This window comes from Papio anubis, chromosome 5, assembly GCF_008728515.1.
Source record: "Papio anubis isolate 15944 chromosome 5, Panubis1.0, whole genome shotgun sequence".
In the NCBI taxonomy this organism is placed as follows: domain Eukaryota; kingdom Metazoa; phylum Chordata; class Mammalia; order Primates; family Cercopithecidae; genus Papio; species Papio anubis.
In genome coordinates, this window is record NC_044980.1 from 21,288,136 (window position 1) to 21,315,147 (window position 27,012).

General features: G+C 36.5%; 1 protein-coding gene across 5 annotated transcripts in view; it reads right to left on the minus strand.

Annotated features, from left to right (window-relative positions):
• CDH12 (cadherin 12) overlaps window positions 1-27,012 on the minus strand; it is a 1,145,481-nt gene that overhangs the window by 323,343 nt on the left and 795,126 nt on the right. For 4 of the 5 annotated variants that reach the window (XM_031666714.1, XM_031666715.1, XM_031666713.1 and 1 more), the window contains one exon: window positions 25,344-25,760. In XM_031666714.1, coding sequence (XP_031522574.1) covers window positions 25,344-25,574 — 231 coding nt within the window. In that variant the 5' untranslated portion in view covers window positions 25,575-25,760. Of the gene's footprint in view, window positions 1-25,183; window positions 25,761-27,012 lie in introns of those variants that run through there. The other variant, XM_031666716.1, reaches the window with a different exon arrangement.

Genomic DNA, 27,012 nt, shown 5'->3' on the forward strand with positions numbered 1-27,012 from the left:
TCAGCCAGTGTTTGTGAATATTTTCTTGGGAATCGTTGACCTATGAAAGCCCGCCCTGCCTCACTCTAATCTCCTGTTCATGCTGCCACTTAACCACTTGTGTGGAGGCACAGACCTGAAATTTAATTTTGACATTTCTTTGTGCACGTACACTAAAGAGGTGTTGTTTTTACTAGTCTGTTTCACTCCTTTGCTTTCTACTGAGACAAGAAATTGACAAATTTTACTCATTTTGTTTTGATTTGCAAGATTTGTTTTTCCTTAATCAATAAATTGTATTAAAAACTTGTTTTGACAAATTGTATAGGCACTGGTTGTTTCCTACATAACTTTTCTTGTAAAGCATTATGGAGTCTCTTCTTCAGGTAAAATAAACATTTATTATATTTGTTAAATTTATCTTTAAGTTTGCTGGAGCGTGGTAATTGGTTTTTAAACTCTTTATCATGAAAGCGGGCAAAAAAATAAAAACAAATTAAGAGCATCAATTCCAAGAGGATTTTCAGAGCAGAGTTCAAAATCTCTTAGGAATATATCATTGTATATTTTGGCATCTAATATTTATGTAACAAGAATATTTTGCACTTGAACTATATTTTAAGAGAGATGCTTAAAGAAAGTTTTCTCTCTAATACATTTACTTATTGAATGATTATATTTTTAAGTTTTTTTTTTTTAAATTTAAGAATACTGAGGGAGTCTCCCATGTTTAAAAAAATGATCACTCCAGATAAACGAAGAAGAAGGCCTAAAGTACCACTCTGCATTTCTGATTTGTTGAAAATATTTGCAGTGGTGCCTTATAAGTCTTGCTGCTCCAAAACTCTTTATTTCCACTGAAACAGAAACTTCCTCAGCTTTTCTGTATCTGATAATTGAGTAATTGTGATGTCCTTCTTCAGGGACTGAATTAACATATGTCTCAAGTTATAACCCATTCAACTTCATCTCTTTAGCTCCTTGAAAGTGACATCATGAGGATGAATAATGTGTGTGACACTAACGTTCCTTCCCAGAGCTTTCACCAACAGCCAGGTCTCATCTGAGAGCTTGCTTCACTCTCTGTTAACATGCTTTATGTGCCAGGAAGCATATTAAACACTGTCAAATGTTATCCTGGCTATGCAGATACAGCTTCTGTGTATCACAGTGGCTGCCATTCTGGCTTTCTATCCAGGGAGACTTAGTTTTGGACTCCAGTTCCCTGATTTCGTAAGTGACCTGTAACTAATGGCCTGAAATTCCCCATGCTCCCATTTTCTGAATTTTATCAGGCAGAAGACAATAGTACTTCCCTCTAGGGGGTGCTGAGATAATTAAGAAAATATTACCTACATATTCTCCAAATGGAGAGCCGAAAACACTCAATGATAGGAGTAATTATTACTAACGTTAGAGCTCACCTCTTATATTTACTCTCACTCTACCTTTAACGGGTGTTTCCAAATGTAATCCAATTTAACATTCATAAGCCTCGTACCAAAGCCATATTTCCCTCTCTCTTAGTCTCCATATCTTTAACAGCAAAGTAATTGTTTAGAGTCACCAAGAATCATCTTCAATTATTGCTGAAAATTATCTTTGATTATTTCCTGGTAGCTGAAGTCATTTTCAAGATCATTAGGATAATCAAGTTAGGCTAGAAGTTGAAGAACCTGACTTGGTTTTTTAAAATTTTTATTATTTACTTGGTTGTGCTCATGTCCTGTGATGATGTAATTTTTACTCTCCTCCCTGGTCAAGGGCATTTCTTAGTGGTTTACTTCTTTGTATTTGATTTTTAAGCCATAACATAGAGCATCTGCTAAATACTAGAAATCCTCTTTCAAGAAACTTTTTTAGAAACATCATATTCACTTCATCATCTCCTCTTAACTTCTTCACCTACTCAAATTCTATAAAAGTTATAGGTATTTTCTAGAGCTAGAGAAACCAGTGAGCTTATTGCTCCACTATTTCCCACATTCATATTTATAGATATCTGGTAGAGATCTGAATTTTATTTTTTTGAAACTAGAAAACTTTTAACTGGACACTTCTCATTTAGTTTCGGCCTTCTAAGAAGACTAGAATCTACCTTTGGGCCAGACTGTTTCTTAGTTTTGGAAAGCACTAATAGAATGACCTACTTTAGATATGCAGATATATGGTAAAGAAACTTCCCACTGATAAGAGGGCAAAATTTTATAAATGGACATTTTGGCAAAGATCTGCCCATGTCTTAGCTTATATTGACTGTTAAAATCAGATTAGATTTTACTTTTCTTTTATCTATCTCATCTAAAAGTTTGTAAAAGAGTAGAATAATTTTATGGCAGTAATATGGAGTCTATTGACGTGATTACCTATGCTGAATGCATGTAGTCTCTGATTGAGGCCAAAAGGTCAGAGGTTAACTGCAGCCCTGAAAACAAAAGTCACCATAATGATTGGGAAAATCGTATGTTAAAGCCAAGACTAGGCTACAGGAGAGTGATACTGTTTTAGGCCTAGAATGCAGTTAATTCCACAATGGGCATACCCTGGGCAAAATAGCTGCATGCAGGTGCATGATGTAATAGAATTATAACAATAGAGTCATAACATTTAAGGCCCAGGCTGTATAATTTGTCATCCAATTTGACATCCAATGTCATCCACTTTAAAAATACAAATGGATGCTATTAATAATTTCACCCTAATATCAGGTGTGTAACCTGATATTCAACTGGATTATTGCTGAGAAGAGAGCATCTTCCTTTGCATCAGGAGGAGAAGCTCTAGCCTTGGAAAATTAGTAGAGACCTGCGCGGTAGACCAGGTAGTCCTTGGACAATAAAGAGTGGGTTGTTGCTGTCAGCACTTCACTCTCTGCAGAGGCAGCTGCAAAGAAGACTTTTTCATGACAGCTGCAAGCCACCTGGGAAAGAACCAGCCATTCTGCTCAATTGGCACACAGGGACTTGTTTCCTAATAATTTCAAAATAGCAAGTCAGAGTGACCTAATTTTGTAAATCTATACAGTTGAAGCCTAGGACTTAATGGGAGTATGTTGAAACCTGTATTTTCATTCCTGACAACATTCTATTCTTCAAAGCTCATATTTTACTTTTGTCCTAAAAGTCTCACGATTCCTGCTCTTTTCCATTTCCCTAAATCTTATTTGTTCTTCTGAACTCTCCCCTAGGAAGCTTAATGTATTGAGAGAGTACAAATTTTTTTTCTGTAATTATTTTACTTAATTGAATTGGATTAGTCCCCTGCTCAGTTATCTAATTATTAACTTAAGAGCTACTCATGAGCATTACTTGATCCAAAAAATTCACTTAATATTCATTCATTCATTAATCAAGATAATATGTGTATTAATAAACAAAATCATAAAAATAAAAACATAATCTTTAAAATATGAATATAACTATACTTCAAAACTTACCAAATAATAAAAATTAAATAATAATATATTAAATATATTCAATGCCCCATATAATAACTAAAGGTTGGTATTTAATCCAATCAGTGGAGGCAAAGCTAAAAAGTCCTTGATAAATTTTTAGTTAGTGCATGTTTGCACATATTGATAAAAATACATAGTCATAAATATTTTTCAATTTAAATTTAAACATTGACATTCTAAAATATCAAATCATTTTTGCATTTCTTCTTTGAAATACAGAATTTTAAAAATTTACATATATTTGCAAAATTTTTTAGTATGTTGTTTATTGTAATGAATATAAGTAAGGCAGATGTTATATAAAAGAAGCAAATTTTTAAACCAACCAAGGAAAAGCAAATAGGGTCTTTTAAATGGGTTTTAAAATTTTCTCCACTATGTATAATCACATTTATTTAATCTCAATTGTGCTACAAGTCTCTACGGTCCTGATCTGTTTGTTTACATAAAGTATATATTTGGTTTTGACCTGACCTCCCTAATACATTGTTAACTCTGAATAAATGTTTGTCATCTGTGCTTTACAATGGAAATCATTGTAATCTATACAAAGTGAGCTTAATGAATTCTAGTAATTTCTCCACTTAATGACTGTGTTTCTACAATTATACTATTGTTCCAAACACATGGATACATTTTGATAAGAGAAGGACAGCTTGGAACATGGGCATACTTGTGTTAGGAGATTCTTGGTAAATGAAACAATCGTGGAAATGGGAATCTATGTCTTCATATAATATAGATAGATTCCTCCTATATGATTCTTTTGTTCAAAGGAATGAAATGTGCAGTCTGGTAAGTCTAGAGATCTTTCTGTGAAGCTTAAATCCGTAGATGTCATTCCAAAATATTACAATTTCTATACTGGGCAAAAAATTATGGATTGAAGGTAGTACAGCAACATGAATGACACTTGGCTGAGAATCTACATATGTTATTCCACATGTGGATTCAGTAATCTCCATGATAACCTTATGGTTTCCTTTTTGTGTTTTTCCTCATTCACAGATGAGGATATTGAGGCAGTAAGTTTATTCCAAGTTGGAAAAGAGCCCACAATTCTTCCATTGCACCTGCTGTTATGTTTTTTTAGAGGACCTGTTTCTGACAACCAGCATCTTCCCCTAAGAACTTTGAATCTTTCAGATACAAGATGGAGTGAGCAGTTCTGCATGTTCACAAATGAAAACTCTAAGTCTGTGATCCCATTGTGTCATTTGTAATTGTCTTAATAAGGGTCAGCATATATATATTTTTTTACTGAGTAGTAAGGACCAAGTAGTAAGCATTTTAGGTTTTAGGAGTCGTACAGCTTCTCTCATAACTGCTCAACTTCTCCATTGCAGTGTGAAAGTAGCCATAGACAATATTGAAACAAATAAGCATGTCTGTGTTTCAATAAAACTTTATTTACAAAAAGAGGCAGCAGGCTGAACTTAGTCTAAAAGCCATAGTTTGCCAATCACTTATCTAAAGTTGTATTTGAAAGGGTCCTGATAACATTTATATTTTCCTTTATTGCCCAAAATATTTACCTGGAATTCCCTGATCCCGAAATAAAGGACAGCATGAGCAGGAACAGCCATTAAGCAGCGAAACAAATTAAAGAATGCTCAGGCACTTGTCACTTGTCAGGGGGGCAGGAGGGGGAAATGTGTGACTGAGATTCTTTACCCAAATTCAGTATCAGAATCTCTCTTCCCTCCCGGGGTGGGGGGTGGGGGAAAGGAATAGAGTCACAGAAGGGAGTGAACTCTGTGGAGCCTGTCTATTCAGGTACAGGGAAACTGGGGACATAGATTTATCAGAAATACCTGGAGAGTAAAATGGCTTTCTTCTATCCCCTCCTCCTCTCTATTACTTCCACTTATACAATGAGAATGGACATTTGCTGCTTCAAAAATCCACAAAAGCCAGACTTTATAATCACTCAATTACATGGAAACACATAGAGTGTTTGCATCGTTTTCATGGATGATCATGAAGATCTATTTGCTTAAAGGCAGTGGAGCAGCTGAATATGTCATGGGCATCTCTGTATTCTCCAGAGAACCAAAGGGTTCACGAGGATTCACAGTGAAAGTTACTCAAAAGGTTTTGATCAAAGGGAAAAATTACTGAGAGAGTTGTGTTTTCAACCAATTCTTATCATCTGGTTTATTTTAAAAGTTTAGTTTTCCTTGTATTCATTCTATCTATCTATCTATCTATCTATCTATCTATCTATCTATCTATCTATCATTTATTTGTTTATTTATTTTTTTAGACGGAGTCTCGCTCTGTCGCGCAGGCTGGAGTCCAGGTGAACAATCTCGGCTCACTGAAACCTCTGCCTACCAGGTTCAAGCAATTCTCCTGCTTCAGCCTCGCGACTAGCTGGGATTACAGGTACACGCCTCCATGCCTGGGTAATTTTTTGTATTTTAGTAGAGACAGGACTTCACCGTGTTGCCCAGGCTGGTCTGGAACTCCTGAGCTCAGACCATCCACCTGCCTCGGCCTCCCAAAATGCTGGGATTACAGGCATGAGCCACCGCGCCTGGCCTTCTATTTATTTTTAAGGCTGTACCACTGGTTCTTCAGGCATGGCTTCATAAGGTACTATTGGATATGTATTTATAAAAGTATAAATGTATTTGTTCCTAGCAGTAATTCCTTGATATTTAAAAATGTATTGAGAAATTTTTGGAAGTCTTTACTGATATAGATTATAGAGGGATCTAGTGTAGTTTTGTATATAGATTACTGTTTTTTTAATCTGTTAAAATGGCCCCTATTATTTCCTAAATTTTTCTTTCTTTCAGTCTCTTAAGCACTTTTTTAATGAATGAAGAAGGAAGAGAGGAAAGAAAGAAGGCGAAAGAAAGAAAGAGAAAAAAGAAAGAAAGAAGAAAGAAAAGGAAAGAAAGAGAGGAAGGAAGGAAGGAAGAGAAAGAGAGAGAAAGAAAGAAAGAGAAAGAAAGAAAGAAAAAGAAAGAAAGGGAAAGAAAGAAAGAGGAAAGAAAGAAAGAGGAAGGAAGGAAGAGAGAGAGAAAGAAAGAAGAGAAAGAAAGAAAGAAAAAGAGAGAGAAGAAGGAAGGAAGGAAGGAAGAAAGGAAGAAAGAAAGAAAGAAAAGAAAGAAAGAAAAAGAAAAGAGGAAGGAAGGAAGGAAGGAAGGAAGGAAGGAAGGAAGGAAGGAAGGAAGGAAGGAAGGAAGGAAGGAAAATAAACAAAAAAAAAGGTTGACTGATTTTACCTAACGTATCATCTTTGATCTCACTTTTATTTTTGACTGTAGTTTTAAACCCAGGGTTTTAGATGGGTTCCGAAACTTTTATTCTTTAAATAAAATAATGCCTCCTCTATTATTTTATATATGTTAAATTATTGTTAGTTCCCATGTGCTTTTTTCGTTCTACATGAGTACAGTTGTAGATATAAGAAAAACATTCAGTTTTTTTATTTCTAGACAGCTATGAAGCAAAAGAGGAATTTTTAGGAATTGTCTCTGATCATGATCTTGTAGTGGATAAGAAAGATAGGTTTAAATATTTTCCTAGTTGCTCAAAAGGTTTTAATAAAAGGGAAAAATTAATGGGAGAGTTGTGTTTTCAACCACTTTGTATTACCTGGTTTATTTTCAAAGTTTAGTTTTCCTTGTACTCTATCTATCTATCTATCTATCTATCTATCTATCTATCTATCTATCTTTAAAGCTACACCATTGGTTCTTCGGGCATGGTTTTAAGAGGTACTATTTGAAGTGTATTTGTAAAAGTAAGTTGACGTAGTCAACACAACACAACACAAGAAAATTCCATTGCTCCAATACTACCAATTATTTCCTAAACTTGTAAGTCTACTCAGCAGAGAATTGTTTTTATGGCCTTTAATGTATCATTGGAAAATATAATTGCACAATTTCAATGCTCAACACTTTGTAAACAACATTTTTAATTATCATCTCATATTATTTATTATAGGTGGCTGAAAATATCATAAATTAATGTGAATCTTTCCAAACTGTCTCATGTTATTTCAAAATTCAATAGCCTTGAATACTTGGTTAAATTTAAAAAAATAATTCTGTATAAACTTTCCATTCCTTATTACAGTAAATTACTCTTCATGATAGTAAAAGTAATTCTTACATTTTAATGAAAGAATGAGGTTTTCAGTACAATTTTAGAGAGGTTAATGCCAAACACTTTTTCTTATCCAGTGCCTAAGAGATTTCTTATCTTCTACTATTTAGATAAGAAAATATGTATGTATACTATAGAGATTATATTCACCAGGAAGATAATTTGTGGAAACCAATATCACTGAGGATCAGGAATAGACTTGGGATGTTTATTAATATATATTCAGTGTCGGGGCCGGGCGCGGTGGCTCAAGCCTGTAATCCCAGCACTTTGGGAGGCCGAGACGGGCGGATCATGAGGTCAGGAGATCGAGACCATCTTGGCTAACACAGTGAAACCCCGTCTCTACTAAAAAATACAAAAAAACTAGCCGGGCAGGGTGGCGGGCGCCTGTAGTCCCAGCTACTCAGGAGGCTGAGGCAGGAGAATGGCGCAAACCTGGGAGGCGGAGCTTGCAGTGAGCTGAGATCCGGCCATTGCACCCCAGCCTGGGCAACAGAGCGAGACTCCGTCTCAAAAAAAAAAAAAAAAAAAAAAAATATATATATATATATATATATATGTATTCAGTGTCATCCCTTATATTTATACTTCTAAGTACAAGATTCAAAATGAAAAAGGATATGAGCTCTAGGAGGATATGATTTTGTGTTTATTACAAACAGAAAAGAGGAACAAAGAATGAGTTCAGGTCCTTTGCAGGGCCATGGATGAAGCTGGAAACCATCATCCTCAGCAAACTAACACAGGAACAGAAAACTAAACACCGCATGTTCTCACTCATAAGTGAGAGTTGAACAATAAGAACACATAGACACAGGGAGGGGAACATCACACACCAGGGCCTGTTGAGGGGTGGAGGGCAAGGGGAGAGAGGGCATTAGGACAAATACCTCATGCATGTGGGACTTAAAACCTAGATGATGGGTTGAGTGGTGCAGCAAACCACCATGGCACATGTATACCTATGTAACAAACCTGCATGTTCTGCACATGTACCCCAGAACTTAAAGTAAAATAAATAAATAAATAAATAAAATAAAATACATAAAAACAATGAAAGAGAGAAAGAGACGGAACTCTACTGACTAAACAGTTCAGTAAGCTGGCAAAGGAAGATATTTAAACGGTTTCTAATATTACTAAGTCACAACACTATGTGGTGATGCTTCAGCAAGTCGACATACTATACAAGATTGGAACTCAAGTCACCATAAGTCCCTCATGTTACTGAGAGTTTTGTATAGAAAGCCCTGCAGGTTCTTTTTTTGAGACATATTTTTAATGTTTATATAGCAAACAACCTTGAAAAATTAAGACTGTGTATTTTTCCAAAGCAAAGGGCCACATGCTTCTACCCAGTAAAATAGAGATAATGTCGCTCTCCAAAACAAAGGACAAGAGTTGCCAGGGCTCCTCTCCTGTAATGTAACCCACTACATGTACTGGCCTCCATGTAGACCTATCTATCTGCTTTGCCCCTATGTTACTTGAAGGCAATGGGAACTGGGTCCATTTTAAGCACATTGTGCTATAGTAAAAAAATTTCCTTTCTCTGACCCCAACATCTCATGTCGTCTTTCAGCATTCATGAAATTGTAGAAGACAAATAGTTCTTGACGTTGACATACAACAACAAAATGTAACAGCACTCTTTAATAATGAGTATAAGTATGTACCAAAGGTCTCCTCTAAGGTGGTTACACTGATATATATTATGAAGGAAATTTCCTTATGAAACTTCTGTGGGAAATTCCAGAAGCAGAAATAATTTCCTTCCCTAATAGTAATTTCATATATTATACAATGTATTGATTAAATGTCAGGGGCAATAAATTAGGTCTTGCCTCATGAACAATGAAACATATATAGTTAGCACCTTCTATAACAGTGGTTTTACTTTTTTCAGAGTCAGGAAAGAGGAATGTTTCTCTCATATACGAGCTATGTTTAAATTTTACCAAAAGAATTCATTCATATTCAAGTATAGGTTTGAGTGGTATAACCATGGCATATAGTTATGAATTCAAAGTTGTCAGAAGATGAGAATATTACATTTAAAATCCTTTTCATTCTGCTCACTCTTGTGCTCTCGATTTTTCTGCATTATCTGTGGTCTTTCTCAGGATTCTTCTCAAACCATCCCACTGGGGATCATCTCTTATCACCTGGTATAATATACAAGTTGTAGAATTTCAACAATATTAGCCCACAGAAGAGTACTGTCTTCCAAGAAATCCAACTAATATTCTAGAGAAAATATTTCTGACACATGCATGCACATATAAACACAGACACACACACACAACACATATTAATTGTACTGTGTGGTTGGTGAAAAATGCACCTAAGATATTTCTGCTGCCAATAAAACTTGTGTTATGTGACACTCTACATTCTTAGTCATATGGATTGACATGTGCGTAACTGCTTTCATGTGGCTAATGATTACAAGATCTAGAATTAGAATCAAAGCTTATCTTTGCTTTAAAGTAACTACAGGAAGGCAGACATCCATAAATAAGAAAGAGATGTGGTTAAAAGAAAAGGAAGGATTGAAAGATAAGTAGGCATAGGTTAGAACACCAGGAGGAGAGAAGAAAGAAGGAAGAAAAAAGAAAATAAACACAGTGCTCAAATCTTAATCTTCTTCGTTATTTATGAAATACTGGTTTTAGTGATTCATATATTGATTTAAAGATAGTTGAACTTCATTCAGGGTCCCGTCAATTCAATTAAAGTAAACACATTGAACCTTTATGGCACAGCTATTATGAAATAACTAGCATATTATGAAACAGTTAGATGCAATAAAATTGTAAAGGAGAGAGAATTAGCATACAATGGACATGGACTATTTGCCAGGAATATTAGTATATAGTGTCATTTCTTTGCTCAAATTCAGTTTTTAAGCTATTTTCCTCTTAAATGTATTGCTGTCTAATCATATTCCAAAATGACTATTTCAAAGATAGCCTCATGTATTGACAGGCTAAAAATTCAGGGATATGTTTAAGAATCAAGCTATGCACTTAGACAATAGGTTTACCTAAAAAGGCTTTCAAAAAGATCTGAAACTTTTCCTTCCACTGTTTTGCCACAGAAAAAGCAGGGAGCTAAAGATGATTTGTTGAGCAGCAAGGTCAACCTGTTTGGCAGCAGAATGGATCAGAAACAAAGCTTTGATTTAGGACACTTGAATACACTGCAAAGGTTCTCAGATATGTAAGTGATGCAGGAGTCAAGAGGAGTTTGCATGAGGCTTGAAATAATCATGCATTATCAAGGTTGCTTTTCCTTTGCATTTTTAAAATAAGATTTGAGTGTTCCCATTTCTATCAACTCAGAAGGAGACTATTATATCTGAATGGCAGCAGTGTAACACATTAGACAGAACTTGAGACACACTTCTATGAAGATTGAGTTGGTATTATGAGACTTGAATCACAAATGAACAGGAATCACTCTGATATTAAAAGCTCACAGTTTCAAAGTAAAATGCACAATGAAAACTCCATTGTGGGTTTCTCAAAAAGCGACACAACTCAAGAACCAAATAAAGGAATGAACAATTGAATAAATAAATACATGTTGAGCCATGAAAACTATATTTTAAATATATTAGTATATTTTGGTGATACAATTTGCATTTTTGTTGGGTCCAGATGGTCATCCTAATATTAAGTGTGAATTGAGAAGAAATTCCAAATACACAAATGATTTCTGCAATGTAAGTGTAACTATCGTGCTGCTTCTATTTTTTTCTTTCTTATTTTTTTCTTATACAAAACAACATTATACGTATAATTTTAAAAACTTGAAATTTTATTGCCACTGCCTTGACCTCATATATGTATTTATAAAGGCATACGTTCTTATTGGTAGGTCCTTTTGGACATTAATGTTTGTAGTTTCATCCTGGTTTCTCTTGGATTTTTCGTTTGTAAGTACCCTTCTCTCTTCCATCACACAGACCCTATAAACACACAATAATGAATCAATTTGATCATCTATTCCTCTTTATCCTTTCCTTGGGTTTCTTGCTGGTGAGAAAAATCACACATTGCTGAATGGTTCTACCCCTTTAATATCTTTTAAAATGTTACTTCCCTTGAGTCTTAATAGTAAACCAGTACTTCTTTCTTTTAATAGACTAACCGATTACCTTCTCTTTTACATCTTACTGGGCTTAGTATTCCTGTGAGAGTTAATTTTATGTGTCAATTTTGCTGGTCCAGGGTACTTAGATATTTGTTCAAATATTAATCTAGATGATTTAGTGAAAGTGTTTTTTTTTAAATGAGATTAACATTTACCTTGGTGGACTTCAAGTAAAACAGGTTAGATAGGCTTCATTCAATTAGTTGGAGACCCTAATAAAACAGACATACGTCTTCTAAGCAAAAACGTATTCTGCCAGCATACTGCCTTTGGGTTTGGAACTCTCTCTGAGTTTCCAGCCTACTGGCTTACACTGCAGATCGGACCTGCTTCTTCACGATTACATGAGTCAGTTTCTTAAAATCTCCCACATATATCAGAAACTGACTCATGCAATTGTGGAGATGCACACACACACACACACACACACACACACACACACACACAGTTGACCATTGAACAACACAAGTTTGAAGTTCAGGGGTCCACTTATATGTGGAAATTTTCAATAAATACAGTCATCCTTCTGTATTGGTGAGTGCTATATCTGCAACAAAATGTGTATCAGAAATATACTATTCATGGTATATGAAACACACATTTTGTACCTGCAAGTTCCACAGGGCCCACTGCATGACTTGAGTATGCATGGATTGTGGTATCTCTGGGGATACTAGAACCATTTCCCTGTGGATACTGAGGGAGGACTATGTATCTATATCTCTTTAGATATGGATATATACATACATATTCTGTTTTTTCTGGAGTATTTTGACTAATGTAAATTTGGTAGCAACAATGGTTCTAGAGGAATCGAATGTTAAGAATAAGTTTTCTTTACTGGTTTGGGGTTTCTGGAAGTGGCTCTTTAATATGACCAGATTTAAATACATTATTGACTCTCTTTCCAGTAGTAAAGACAGCACCAACAGTCTGTGGTGTGAAGGGGCAACAGAGATATGCAGAGTATCACTACTGGATTCTCCTAACCAAAGTCTTACATCTCATGCTCATAATATATTTTTGAACACTTTTGTCAAACTAATGATAATAAATAATCATTTAATGAATAAAATGGGCTGGTTGCCTCTAACATTACTGAACAAAGTGAAGAAAGAAAATGATGAGCTCAGGGATTTGAATTCCCAGCTCAAGTACCACATAAGTCACCTGTCAGTTTCTCTGTCTGCCCTGAAAAAGACCCTTACGTCTTGTAGTCACAGAGGTGAGATTTTTGGGGAAAAAACCCTAGACTTTCATCTTGTGAGTGACTGAAATACAAGAAAAATTGAATTCCTAGCCTATGTGTCTGCTGTTAAAGTGAGCAAAGGAATTGTAAAGAAATGGCATGTTGAAAGTTGGAATGAGGATGTGTGGGAAGACCTTGATGAAGCTGGAGACACTATGGTCATAATTTCTGGTAAGTCTTCTTCACTCCATCTTGGGAGATTAACCCTGCATTGCCCAAGGAAACTATAATGGCCTCACCTGATGCTGTTGCCTTGCAATACTCTGAGCCTTCCCAGGACCCACCTCACCACTCTCTTTGATTCTAGTTGTGTAACTAGACCCAAGTCTTTGCATGGCCCTGAAGTTGAGGTGCAAGTGTGACCCATGAGGTGGTGCATTAAATACCAAAAGAACTACTTGAGTTTTCTAATTTATTCAGACAGAAATCTGGGGAGTACATGTAGGAATCAATATATAGGGTATGAAATAATGGCAGAAGTTGGATTGGTGGAATTTATTGATAGGGCTCAATAAGCAGAGACTCTGTATTTAACATTGCAGCACGGGGAGTGAGAAATAACTTCAGTGTTTTGTTTGTTTATCTGAAACATGGAGCCAAAGTGTGCCCACAGTAAATGAATGTGAAATGTCACTAACAATAGAAGACAAAACTCAAAGGCCTAGGGAGATTGGTAATGCTAGAATGGGTTTCTTATTTAATATCTATTTATCCACACTGGGAGGGTCTAGAGGATACACCTTTCACCACCACAGAGAGAAATCAGTTTGTGAGGGGAGCCCCAGCATCCCAGTGATCACTCAGCTCTCTAGGCCAGAACTGACAGTGGGAACTGTTGCCACTGAATTGGCAATGTAAATGTAATGTAACATAAATGCAATAGGAATCACTGGATCCTGGATGACAGGGGCCTTGTAGTAGCAATCAATGGCCAAGGTAAGGCTGGCATGTTTACCAATAAACTGCAGTCAAAAGAGCAATCTACAACTTGTGGAGACTTCTAGCATTGGCTAGGGGGTCATCCTGTTCATAAAAATGAAATAGGTCAGAAGCCTATTAAGTTGTTATTTGATCTGTATGAACAGAAAAGTTCTAGGTCAGGTACACAAAGTCGAACCTGAATCATAAAAACAGAGTCATTGCCCTTCAATCAGTTTCCAGACTTGCACCAGTTTGTAGACCCAAAACCCCTTCAATGAAGGTGAGGCTGAGATCTCTTGAGGAAGGATCCCAATACATTTATAAAATTTATACTATTAATCTTTAAAAATTTTTTTATTTTCATAGGGTTTTGGGAAACAGGTGGTAGTTGGTGACATGAGTAAGTTCTTTAGTGGTGATTTGTGAGATTTTGGTGCTCTCATTACCCAAGCACTATACACTGAACCCAATTTGTAGCCTTTTATTCCTCACTCCCTTCCCATCCTTACCCCTATCCCCAAAGGGACCTATCCCTTTGTATCAGGGTGACTGTACTTTGGGGAAAAGGAAATAATCAGACCTTTGAGGGACTACTGGACATTAGCTCTGAACGAGCATAAATTCTGAGACCCAGATTGTCACTGGGCCTACCAGTTAGCATAAAGACTTGTGGAGGTCAATGGACCAACGAAGTTCAGCTCGGGTCCATCTCAGTGGAGCCAGTGGCTCCCCAACCCATTCTGAGATTACTTCCATAGTTCAGAATGGATATTTGTATACTCAGCAGCTGGAGGAATCCCCACACTGGTTCCCTGACCTGGAAGCGAGGATTGGAATTGAGGGGAAGTCCAAGGGGACGCCACTAGAACTCCCTCTAGACAGAACAATCATAAAGCCGAGCAACATGACATTCTTGGAGAAACTGCTGAGATTAGTGCCATTACCAAAGATGAAACATGCAGGGTGTTGATTCCCAACTCATCCTTATTCTACTCTCCTATTCAGTCTGTGACTAACACAGATGGATCTTGGGCATGATAGTGGATTATCAGAAGCTTAGCCAGATGGTGACTCCAACTGCAGCTGTTTTGCCAGATGTGGTTTCACTGCTTGAGAGAATCGGCACATCCCCTGGTACCTGGTATGAAGCTTTTGATAATAGCACATAAATTTTCTCCATTCCTGTTGGTAAAGACCACCATTAGCAGTTTGCTTCTGGCTGGCAAGATCAGCAATACAACTTCATTGCTCTACCTCAGGGGTATATGAACTCTTTAGTCCTATGTCATAATTCATTTCACAGGGATCTTGATTACATTTTCCTTTACAAGACATCACACAGGTCCATTACATGGAAACATTATGCTGCTTGGATCTATTGAGCAAGAAGCAGCAACTACTCTATATGTATTTGATAAAACATTTATTTACACAGGGTGCGGGATATAAATCTGACAAAAATGTATTGCTGTCTACCTCGGTGAAATTTGTGGGAGCCTAGTAGTATGGAACATGTTGAGATATCCCTGAAAAGGTGAAGCACAAGTTGTTGCATGTGGTCCCTTCTACAACCTGACAAAAGAGGCACAGCATTTAGTAGATCCTTTTGGATTTTGGAGGTAACATACTTTGCATTTGGGTACATTACTCTGGCCCATTTACTGAGTGATGTGAAATGCTGCTAGTTTTGAGTGGGGAACAGAACAAAAATAAGGCTCTGAGATAGATGCAGGCTGCTATGTAGACTGTTCTGCTATTTAGGCTATATGATCCAGCAGGTCCAGTGGGGGACAGTTGTAGAAGTGTCAGTAGTAGATAGGGATGCTGTATAGCATCTTTGGTTGGTCTCATTTGATGAATTACAGCACAGGCCCTTAGGATTTGGGGACAAAGCCGTGCCTCTTCTGTGGATATCTTCATAGGATATGAAGTATCCTTCAAAAGATACTCTCCTTTTTAGAAACCATGACAACCGACCGGGTGCGGTGGCTTAGGCCTGTAATCCCAGCACTTTGGGAGTCCGAGGCAGGCAGATCACTCAGTCAAGAGTTCCAGACCAGCCTGACCAACATAGAGAAACCCCAACTCTATTAAAAATACAAAATTAGCCCAGTGTGGTGGTGTGTGCCTGTAGTCCCAGCTACTCAGGAGGCTGAGGCAGGAGAATCGCTTGAACCTGGGAGGCGGAGCTTGCAGTGAGCCAAGATCGCACCACTGCACTCAAGCCTGGGTGACAGAGTGAGACTCTGTCTCAAAATACATAAATAAATAAATAAATAAAAAGAAAAAAGAAACAATGACAACCTGCTACTGGGCCTTAGTGAGAACTGAACACTTAAATCATGGCACACCAACTTCCTATGTGATCTGAGCAGCTTATTATGAACCATGTGCTACTTGACCCAGCAACCATAAAGTTGGGTGAGCACAGCACTACCCCATCATCAAATGAAAGTGGCATATATAAGATCAGGCCTCAGCAGGCCCTTGATGCACAAGTAACTGACATGAAGAAGAGACTCAAATGCCTCCATTCCTGCCACACTCTCTTCTCTTTCCAAGCCTGTACCTGTGGCCTCATCACGTGCTCCCTATCAGTTGAGAGAGAAAGGGAAGACTTGGGCCTGATTTAAGGATGGTTCTTCATGATAAGCAAGCACCACCTGAAATCGAGAGCTGCAGTGTTATAGGCTCTCTGGGACGCTCTCTGAAAGACAGCGGTGACTGGAAATCCTCTCAGTGGACAGAAATTTGAGCAGTGCACCTGGTTTTTTATTTTGCATAGAATTAGAAATGGGCAAACATGAGATTATATATCAGTTCATGGGCTGTGGCCAAGGAGTTGGCTGAATGGCCAGGGACTTGGAAGGGACATGACTGGAACATTAATGACAAAGAGTTCTGGGGAAGAGGCATAGGGATGGAGCCCTCTGAATGTGCCAAAAAAATGTGAAGATATTTGTGTCCTATGGGAATGTTTACAAAAAGGTAACATCAGCAGAAGAAGATATTAATAATCAAATGGATATATGATAACCCATTCTGTGCATACCTGTCAGTCTCTTCCAGCAGCTACTCCTGTCATCACTCAATGTGCTCATAAATAAAGGGGCCACAGTGGCATGAGACCAACAACACACAGATTTCCACTCACCAAAGCTGACCTGCCTATAGCCACTGCCGAGGGCCTAACATTTCGGCAGCAGAGACCAACAGTAAATCCCCAGTATGGCCCCATTCCCCAAGAAAATGAGCCAGCAACCTGGTGACAGGTTGATTATACATCACCAGTTTCATCATGGAAGGAGCAGCATTTTGTTCTTACCGGAATAAACACTCTGGATGCAGATTTTCCTTCCAAGCATATAATGCTTCTGCCAAAACTACCATCTGTGGACCTATAGAATGCCTTATCTACCATCCTGATCTTCCACACAGCACTGCTTCTGATCGTGACACTCCACAGCAAATCAAGTACAGTAATGAATCCATGCTCATGGAATTCACTGGTTTTACCATGTTTCCCACCAGTCCAAAGCAGCTGGCTTAAAGGCAAGGTGAAATAGCCTTGTGAAGGCTCAGTTACAGTGCTAGATAGGTGGCAATCCCTTGCAGGGCTGAGGCAAGGGTCTCTAGGAGGCTATAAATGCTCTGAATCAGCATCCAATATATGGCACTATTTCTTCCATAGCCAGAATCAATCTCAAGCCAGAAGTGACTGGTCTGGAATTATGAGGTAGAAATGAATGTGATACCACTATTACTCCTGGTGACATATTAGCAAAAATTTTGCTTCTTGACCCTATGGACTTACGCTATGCGAGTCTAGAGGTATTAGTTCCAGAAGGAAGAATGTTTCCACCAGGACACAAAATAATAGTTCCATTGAACTGGAAGTTGAGACTGCCACTCAGCCTCTTTGAGTTCCTCATTCCCCTGAATCAAGAGCAAGGAGGGAAATTACTGTGCTGTCCAGGGTGATTGATCTTGAGTACCAATGGGAAATTGGATTGACCCTCCACAATGGATGCAACATTGGATATTCCTTAGGGCACCTCTTTCATTACCTTGCCCTGTGATTAAAGTCAATGGAAAACCACAACAAACCAATCTAGGCAGAACTAGTATTGGTCTAGACCAGACCCTTTTGAAATTAAGGTTGTGTCACCCCCCAAGGTAAAGAGCCACTACCAGCTGAGTTGCTTGCTGATAGCAAAGGTAATACAAAATGGGTAATGGAAAAAGGCAGTTATAAATACAAGCTATGATACATGACCAGTTATGGAAATGAGGGCTATAATCATTACAAGTACTTCTTCCTTGTCTTATTATAAATATGATATATTTAATATCCTTTTTCTTCCTTCTCCTATCCCCTTATCATGTAACACAAAATGTATTGACTTTATATCACAATATTTAAGTATTGTTAATTTTACATCAAGTTGCAGAACATCAAGATGAGCAAACCCAAGGACTTTACATTCTTTTCTGAGAAAAAGGTTTGTGTAATTTTGGTTGCATGTGAGAGAGTTATATCCTGTTAGAAGTATGACTTTGTTATTATCTCTATTTGGAGATTAAACATGGTTTAAGGAGATGTGGACGGGTGCTAAGTTGACAAAGAGTGGACTTATAATGGTGGGATATTTGATCAAACATGATCATTGATGTTTCTGTGTTCTTTGGGTGACATTAATATTTAAATTTGTGAACTTTGAGTAAAATAGATTAGCCTCCATTATGTGGGTGGGACACATCTAATCAGTTGAAGGCTTTAACAAAACAAAGACTGATGTCACCTAAGCAAGAAGGAGTTCTTCCAGCAGACTGCCTTCAGGCTCAGAATGGCGCTCTTCCCCAGGTCATCCCATTAGAGGCCCTACTGCAGATTTTGAACTTGTACCTACACAATTGCATGAACCGATGTTTTAAAAATAATGTTTTGTTCCATATGAATTTTCACATAGTTTTTTTTTTTTTTCTAATTCTGTGAAGAATGTCAATGGTATCTTGATGAGAATGGAATTGAATCTACAAATTACATTGGGCAACCATCTAAAGAAACAAGATCATGTACTTTGCAGGGACATGGAAGGAGTTGGAAGCCATTATCCTCAGCAAACTAACACAGGAACAGAAAACCAAACACGGTATGTTCTCATTTATAAGAGGGAGCTGAACAATGAGAACACATGGACACAGGGAGGGGAGCAACACAGACTGCAGCCTGTCAGGAGTGCAGGGGGAGGGAGAGCATCATGAGAAATAGCTAATGCATTCAGGCCTTAATACATAGGTGATGTGTTGATAGGTGCAGCAAACCACCATGGCACACATTAACCTATGTTAACAAACATGCAGGTCCTGCACATGTATCCTGACATTTAAAATTAAATTAAATTTTAAAAAGTAATAAAAGTGTTTGCATAAAACTAAAAATAAATAAATAATGTTTTCTTTTATCTATTTATATACATGTCTTGTTGGTTCTGCTTCTCTGGAGAATCCTAACTAAATAATACACCTGTAGGATTAAACTGAGAATATCAACAGGGCATTCCTCAGTCTCTTTCATCTATGCTTTTGAAATATCATCCATGAGCTGTATACATCTCTGTTTTCTTTCTTTATGCTTTAGACAAAACCATTAAAACTATTTTGACAAAAGTCACTTCTCGGTCACTAGTTACCAAAACCAATGAAACCTTTTAAGTCATTATTTAATTTGGCCTGTGGAGTTCAACATTTGTTGTCTTCCTTATTTTTAAAACTTTTTCCTGGTTTATCTTCCATGACACTATCTAATGCTTGCCTTTTGGCTCTACTAATTAGATCTATCTAATTTTTAAAATCTGCTTTGCAAATAAAAATCAGCGTTCTCCGTCATTCTGAGCAAACTATCCCAAGCACAGAAAACCAAACACCACATGTTCTCGCTCATAGGTGGGAATTGAACAATGAGATCACTTGGACACAGGGCGGGGAACATCACACATCGGGGCCTGTCGTGGGGTGGGGAGAGGGGAAGGGATAGCATTAGGAGGTGTACCTAATGTAAATGACAAGTTAACGGGTGCAGCACACCAGCATGGCACAGGTATACATATGTAACAAACATGTATACATATGTACACATGATGTACATGTACCCTAGAACGTAAAGTATAATAAATTTTTTTTTAAAAAAATCAGGGTTCTCTTACATTATCTGTAATTTTCCCTAGAGTGTATTAACCACACATGATTTTAACTACCATTTGTATTCCAATTACTTTTTTGTGAACACTAGATTAATGTATGTAAATATCTATGATATACTTCACCTGTGTGTGTACTTCTAAGTAACTAAGGGCATAGGATGTCCAACACCAATTATTTTATTTCTTACTTGAGTCCCAAATCTACAAGGGATACTAATAAAACAGAAGTCAGAAATCTGTGTCATTTTTTATTCTTCCCTTTATTTAATTCTCTGTATGCAATTACCCACTAATTTCTGCAGATTTTGCCTCCACAATATTTCTCTAATTTGTCTCATCCTTTACATTGCCATGATCAATGAATCTTGAAGTTTTTCATTATCTCTTCACCTTTCAAATATTCAACTCTAATTTCTCATTTCCTTCATTATACTTCCTCCTCACGCCCATTGTAACTTTCTCCTGCAGATGCTCTCCCTATCTCTATACCTTTTCCCCTGTCTTCAACGCATCTTTTAATTGGCTGTCTGATGAGTCATTCCAGAATTGCAATTCCATTAGTATTAATCCCCAAACAAGGCACTTTATGGGTCTTTACACTTTTAAGAATGAATACTACTCATCTGGGTATGAGAATTGAACCTTTCCACATTTCCTGTATTTATTCACTCTGAGTAATTGGTTTTACACTCTGACTATCTGACTATACTGAAATATGGCTACCTAGGCTCACCTTGAAGTTTCAAGCCTCAGGGCTTACAAAAACTTTTCCCCATACTACCACTTCTAGAAAAATCAAATCATCCTTCAAGACTCATCTCAGGTGCTTCCTCATTTGTGATGATTTTCTAGAATTCCTCCATCTTCTGGATGGAGTCATAGACATTTCCTAATAGTGTTTCTATTATAACACTTTTAATACAGTATTGAAATGATCGTTAGCACTTAAAAGCCTGGAAGGATAATAAACCATGATATTTTCTGGTGCAATGGAGCTAGACCACCTGGTTGATATGTTAGCTTAAGCACCCACTGGGTGTTGAGATATGGGGAAGTCATTTAACTTTTCGGTGCCTCAGTTTTCTGATATGTAAAATAGCACTAATAAGAAGATCAGTCATAGTGCTGTTTTGCAGATATGTAAGTATATGTCTGTAAAGCAATTAAAATGGTGCCCAAAGGAAGCACTCAATAAAGTTTAACTTTTATAATTGTAATCTAGAGACCTTCACAGTAACATTTATTCCTGCAGGCTTAATACCGTCTCATGTTGTAATGCATTGTTCATCAAAAGTAGGTTAAATAAATGGATGTCTCTGAAACTAGGGTTTATATATGTTTTACGTTTTTATTTTTTGCCCTTTTAAAGAGTTTAGATTTAAGAATTGCTGCTAACTGGGATTCATCTGAAATGACAACTCAGTTTCTTAAATTAATTCTTCGGGGATAAAATAGGCAGCATTTCCTGGATACATAACTTGGAGGCTATGAAAAAACTTAGTACCACACAGATATAGGCTTGCAATTATCCATGTTGGTATAAGCATAAATCATGTTGGTGTGTGTATGCACACTTGTGCACATGTATATATATGTATGTCTGTAATAATGCAAATGTTTTGCTTGTGGTTAGTTTGAACAACTGGTAACATATGAAGTACAAATTTTTGCAGATAAAGTTAATTTCTTTCTTACTGTACAGTATGAAAACTTATACTTATCTAGGTAATGTATTAAATTCACAATGTGTATTTGAGGAAAGTTTTACCTCTGTATACCCTGTGATTTATTTGTATAGAAAGTAAAGTAACATTTGTTACAAGTAATAGCACAGTTTGTGCTTTCTTGCAAGGATATCAACATGAACATCTGATTCTTTAAATAAAATGGTTGTTGAAGATCATGTCACCTAAGTCTCTCAGTTGCCTCTACAAATTTCTACATGAATACATTATTTTAGATTTGAATGTAAGAAAATCAATTGGTCCCTAAAAATGTGGAGTTGACAATGGGAACTATACGAATTAATGATTTTCATATATGCTCTTTCTACCAAGAACCAGAAAGTCATATTTGAGGCCAAAGATAGTACAGTTGATCTTAGAACAAGGTAAGTTTGAACTGTATAGGTTTACTTTATGTGGATTTTCTTCCACTTTTGTCACCTCTGAGACAGTGAGAAAAACCTTCTTCACTTCTTCCTCCTCCTCGGCCTATGCAATGTGAAGATGATGAGGATAAAAAAAAAAAACCTTTATGATGACCCACTTCCATTTAATGAATAGTAAATGTATTTGACTTCCTTGTGATTTTCTTAATGACATTTTCTTTTCTCTAGATTACTTTATTGTAAGAATATAGTCTATAATACATATATACATATATAAACATAATATGTTTATGTTATAGGTATTCTAGCATATAATTATGTTTTAATTGACTAGGCTATCAGTAAAGCTTCAGGTCAACTGCAGGCTATCAGTACTTAAGTTTTGGGGGAGTCAAAAGTTGCACTTGGATTTTCAACTGTGCTAGGGAGAAGTCAGTTCTCCTAACCCCCAAGTTGTCCAACGGTGAACTATAGACAACTGACAATTTTCCTAGGCATTTTTGCATTAGCCCTTTTTCTTAGCTCTGAGTTCCATATTATTCATAATACTTTCCTTTTCTATGAGTAATCTCAAAGTCTTTCTGGAATGAGTGGAATATAAATATATTCATATGTTTATACATACATATATAATGGATTAAATTGGTCTCCATGTTATTGTATTTCTATTCTCAAATCTAGAAGCATCAAGACAGTTAATTAAAATTTAATTAGTTTCCTGGTGGAAAAGAAATCTTGGCATCCGCTCTTTCATCTGCATTAGAAATATACACTGCTTGAGAAACATGGGTGTTCATTGCCCATTACCAATGTGGAGCCGTGTACCAGTGGAAATAATGCTGTTTAAATGTAATGATAGGTTAGATGTTAGACTTACTCCTTTTTAATTATATTTATAAATACTAGTTCCTCTTTTAAATAAACTGGATGAATTCTACACTGTTATAGCAATTATAAAAGTGGAATTTCCGCGTATCAAGCAAAAACTTGCATATACAATCCCGTGAACCGTTTGAGGAGATGAAATACTACCACTCTCTAGGTTCAAATAAAAGTCAGTTTTATTTTTTTAACCTAATTTCAACTTTATTACCTCCAATTCTGGAAATTGAGGTCTATAGATCTTCTCTAATCAAAAACAGAGAATTTGTCAGGAATCTCAGTATGATGCCTAGCTTCTGTCATAAACAGAGTTGAGATAACTGACACCTATCTTGCAGAGTTTTAGACTATGTTACCCTTCCCTTTGTCTTGGATTTCAAACTTCCATTCTTACATTAAATTAAATAAAAAGAAACAAGTGTAGGAGGACCACATGAAATTATCTTACAATATAGAAATGTTAGTGATTGTTATATTCCACGGTCATATTTGAGGAATTATGCAAGGAGAAGATTTATGCAGTAACTTCTGGGGAATTCCATAGTTTGGAGTGACTTCCTCAAAATTTTCCAAGACTTTTTGTGTGACTAGGGCTATCAGTGGACAGCAATATGATCAGAGAAGGGCATTCTGGTCTAGGCTGGAACTGTTTGGGTCTCAGTGTCCATTTATCATTTGGGGCTCACTTTGACATTCTACTCAACCTACAGGTTCATAAGTGCCCTGTGGATCTTTAAGGATTGCACCGTGGGGTTGTCCCAGTGCCAACTGAACAGCCCCTGGCTCCTGGTGGGCAGCCTGTAAAGGAGATAGTTCACAGTTCTTGCTTAATGGCAGTGTTTGTGTGTGTGTGTGTGTGTGTGTATGTGTCTGTGTGTGTGTGTGTCTGTGTGTATTTGTAAGATCATTGAGATTGGACTACTAGAATGATACTTATGGACTGATTTGATTTGGGGTTAGTCAATTTTTAAACATAGATAGGTGCCCTGCAAAAATTATTTGCCTGGGGCCACATATGCCTTAGTGGAAACTCTGGTTATATGTCCCTTTCAACAAAGATTCTGTTTAAAGACCTTTTCCACTATATCGTTTAACATCCTTTAAATACATTTCCACAAGGCAATTTATTTTAAATGTGGTAGAAATGATTCAGATCTTAAATGACTATTCTTCCTTTGACCTAATATTGGAATGATAGAACCTGTTTATGTATATCTTTAGTTTATGTTTTCAGAAAGCTCAAAGGATTTGCTGCTCAAGAGTCATGATCTTCCATATCCATTTCCAAACACTCTTCCTATTATGGTTTTCCATTTGTGACTTTGGATTTATTTTAAACTCTCCTCAGGCATCTATTTTTTTTTTTTTTTAATTAAAACCCATGGCAATATCTTTTACAAAATTTGAAGAGAATTCACAAAATCAAAATAAAATATAATACATATTTCTGGGGGAAATTATTTTGTGTGTGATGGACAAGTCACACTGTTCTAGACATGGGTGAAAAAATTTTTATGAAAAAAAATAAGTAGTAGAACATAACTGTCAAACAGACAGTTGCCACCAAGTATTTTGTGAAAAAAAATAAATTTCCATAAAGTTGCAATAAGATTTTTAAATTGTATGCTCTGTTGATGTGTACATATTTGGCTTCCAAAAATTATTACTTCAGCCATAAATACATTTATAAATATCTGCTGAACATATAAAAATTATTTATAAAGCTTTAGCAAGCCAAATCGAATACTTCAGAACCACAATCCAAATGGCACATCACATTTTAATGGGAAAGAAGAAGAAATACATCCTTGTCATTAAAGAACACCAAGATCAGTTTAGATTATTTATGCCTGGTGATTCTTCTGTGTCTCCTATTGCTAAACATCTCCAATTTGGCTGTGAGCAATAAAAATGATAAACTATACTGATACTATAGTTCTAACTACAGTTACAATTATGCTTAATAACATTTTCATATTTTAACTTCATGTCTTCAGCAAAGAATGTCAAAAACTGAACCAAACATATATTATTTTCATTAAAATAATGAGGAATAATTAAAGCAAAGAAGGTTTAAATGATATTCTGAAGCTTACCCGGGCCATTGAGTCAGGAAGATAAACCAGGTCTCTCGGATTTCAATTCCAGTGTTCTAGTCACTGGTTTGTTCAATTCCTGTGCAAAACATCCATACAAAATACACAATGCATATTCCCCCTTCCTATCAAGTGGTTGTCAAAAGAAACACGCCATTACCTTTCCCACATACTGAGGCTCGGAGCCCATGTATTCTTCCAGCACAAAAAATTGATTCCATACCCAGCCACGTTTAACACGTTGGAAATGTGACCGTTGTCCTGGCAGATGGATAACATTTTCTCTTGGCTCTGTGGCTAAAGTCTGCTGTGGCTGCGGTTGTAGGGGTGTTAGGAGACCTCCATCAAACAGAACCCAGAGAAGCAGGGATAAACAGTTCCTTGTAAGCATTGGCAAAGGCTTTCCTACAGCAGAGTAATAAAAACTCCAAAACTTAACGTAGAATTGTGGAATCCAGGTTTGAGGTGTCTGTGGCCTCCACCACTTAGCTTCTTGTTTTATTGCAGAAATGATAATGCAGACATTAATCCTTTTGATGAAAAGGCTTCTGCTGTATTATATTCCATCTAAAGGGACCTATGAAATAGATTAACAAAGATACATTACATTAATAATATTGCATGATGATATTCATCACAACTCTCACTATATCTGCCAACATTTAAGGAAACAGAGAAGAAAGACTATAGAATTATATTAGTAAATGGTCACCGCTATTCACCATTTTAACTTGGATAAATTGTCTGAGTTTTTTACAAACTTGAGAAAATATTAGGTACAAGGAAGCAAAAGGTGCATTATAAACAGAAATTATATTTTCAAAAAATTGGCAAAACATTTTAAGGAGAAAAATACAGATCGCTATTTTAAAGTGAGCTATTAAGTTAGAGTAGGATCTTGCAACTTCAGCATTATTGACATCTTAGGGTTGATAATTCATATTGCTGGGAAGCTATTTTGTGCATTTTAAGATTTCTAGTGGCACCTTTTTCTTCTATTTAATAGATGACAGTAGCACCCCTTCCCATATCTGGTTTGTGACAAGAAAAAAGTATCTCCAGACATTGCCACATATCCCCTAGGGTATCAAAAAAATGCCAAAATTAAGAACCACAATGTAGAGAATAAAGAAAACACAATTTTTAAAAAGCAAAAAGCCCCTGAAGTTAGAGAATAGAAAGATACAGACGATCTAAAGAACAAGATAAATTATTAAATGTAAAATTGAATGATCTTACTAAAATGTAAATGATGGATACAATGTTATAAGTCTTTATAAATTTAAATTTTCTTAAAAAATGTTTCTCTAGCCTGGATATACCAGAAACCTTGACAACGTGAGTATTACTTTATAGATGTTGTGTAGCTCAGAGAAAAGCTGGATCCCTACCAGAAGCAAGACTTTTACTCTGCATTTAGGTAAAATGACTTTTGAGCTTTCTCTTATAACAAACGTTTTTAAATTCACTTATCTAATATTCATTGAGTGTCTATAATACACTGCCTTTAATTATGTGGTAGATAAGAAAACAGACACAATCTTTGCCTCTCTAAAATCACAAACAGAAAATAAGCAGTCAAATAAATAACTGAAGGCAAATTATGCTGATGGGGGGAGAAAAAAGCAAACAAAACTATCCTGAGGGTAAAACCCAAGTTAGCCAAAGCCTGTGGTAGGTGATAATTGCACTGAGGTCTAAAGGAATAAAAGCATTCCTGTATTTTCTAAGCAGGCACTATGAAATGTGGCTCTAGCACCAGGGTGATTTTATGCATTTGGCACTAGGGTCACAGTGCTTCGAGCCTGTAAAGTTTCTAAGGGCCAAAA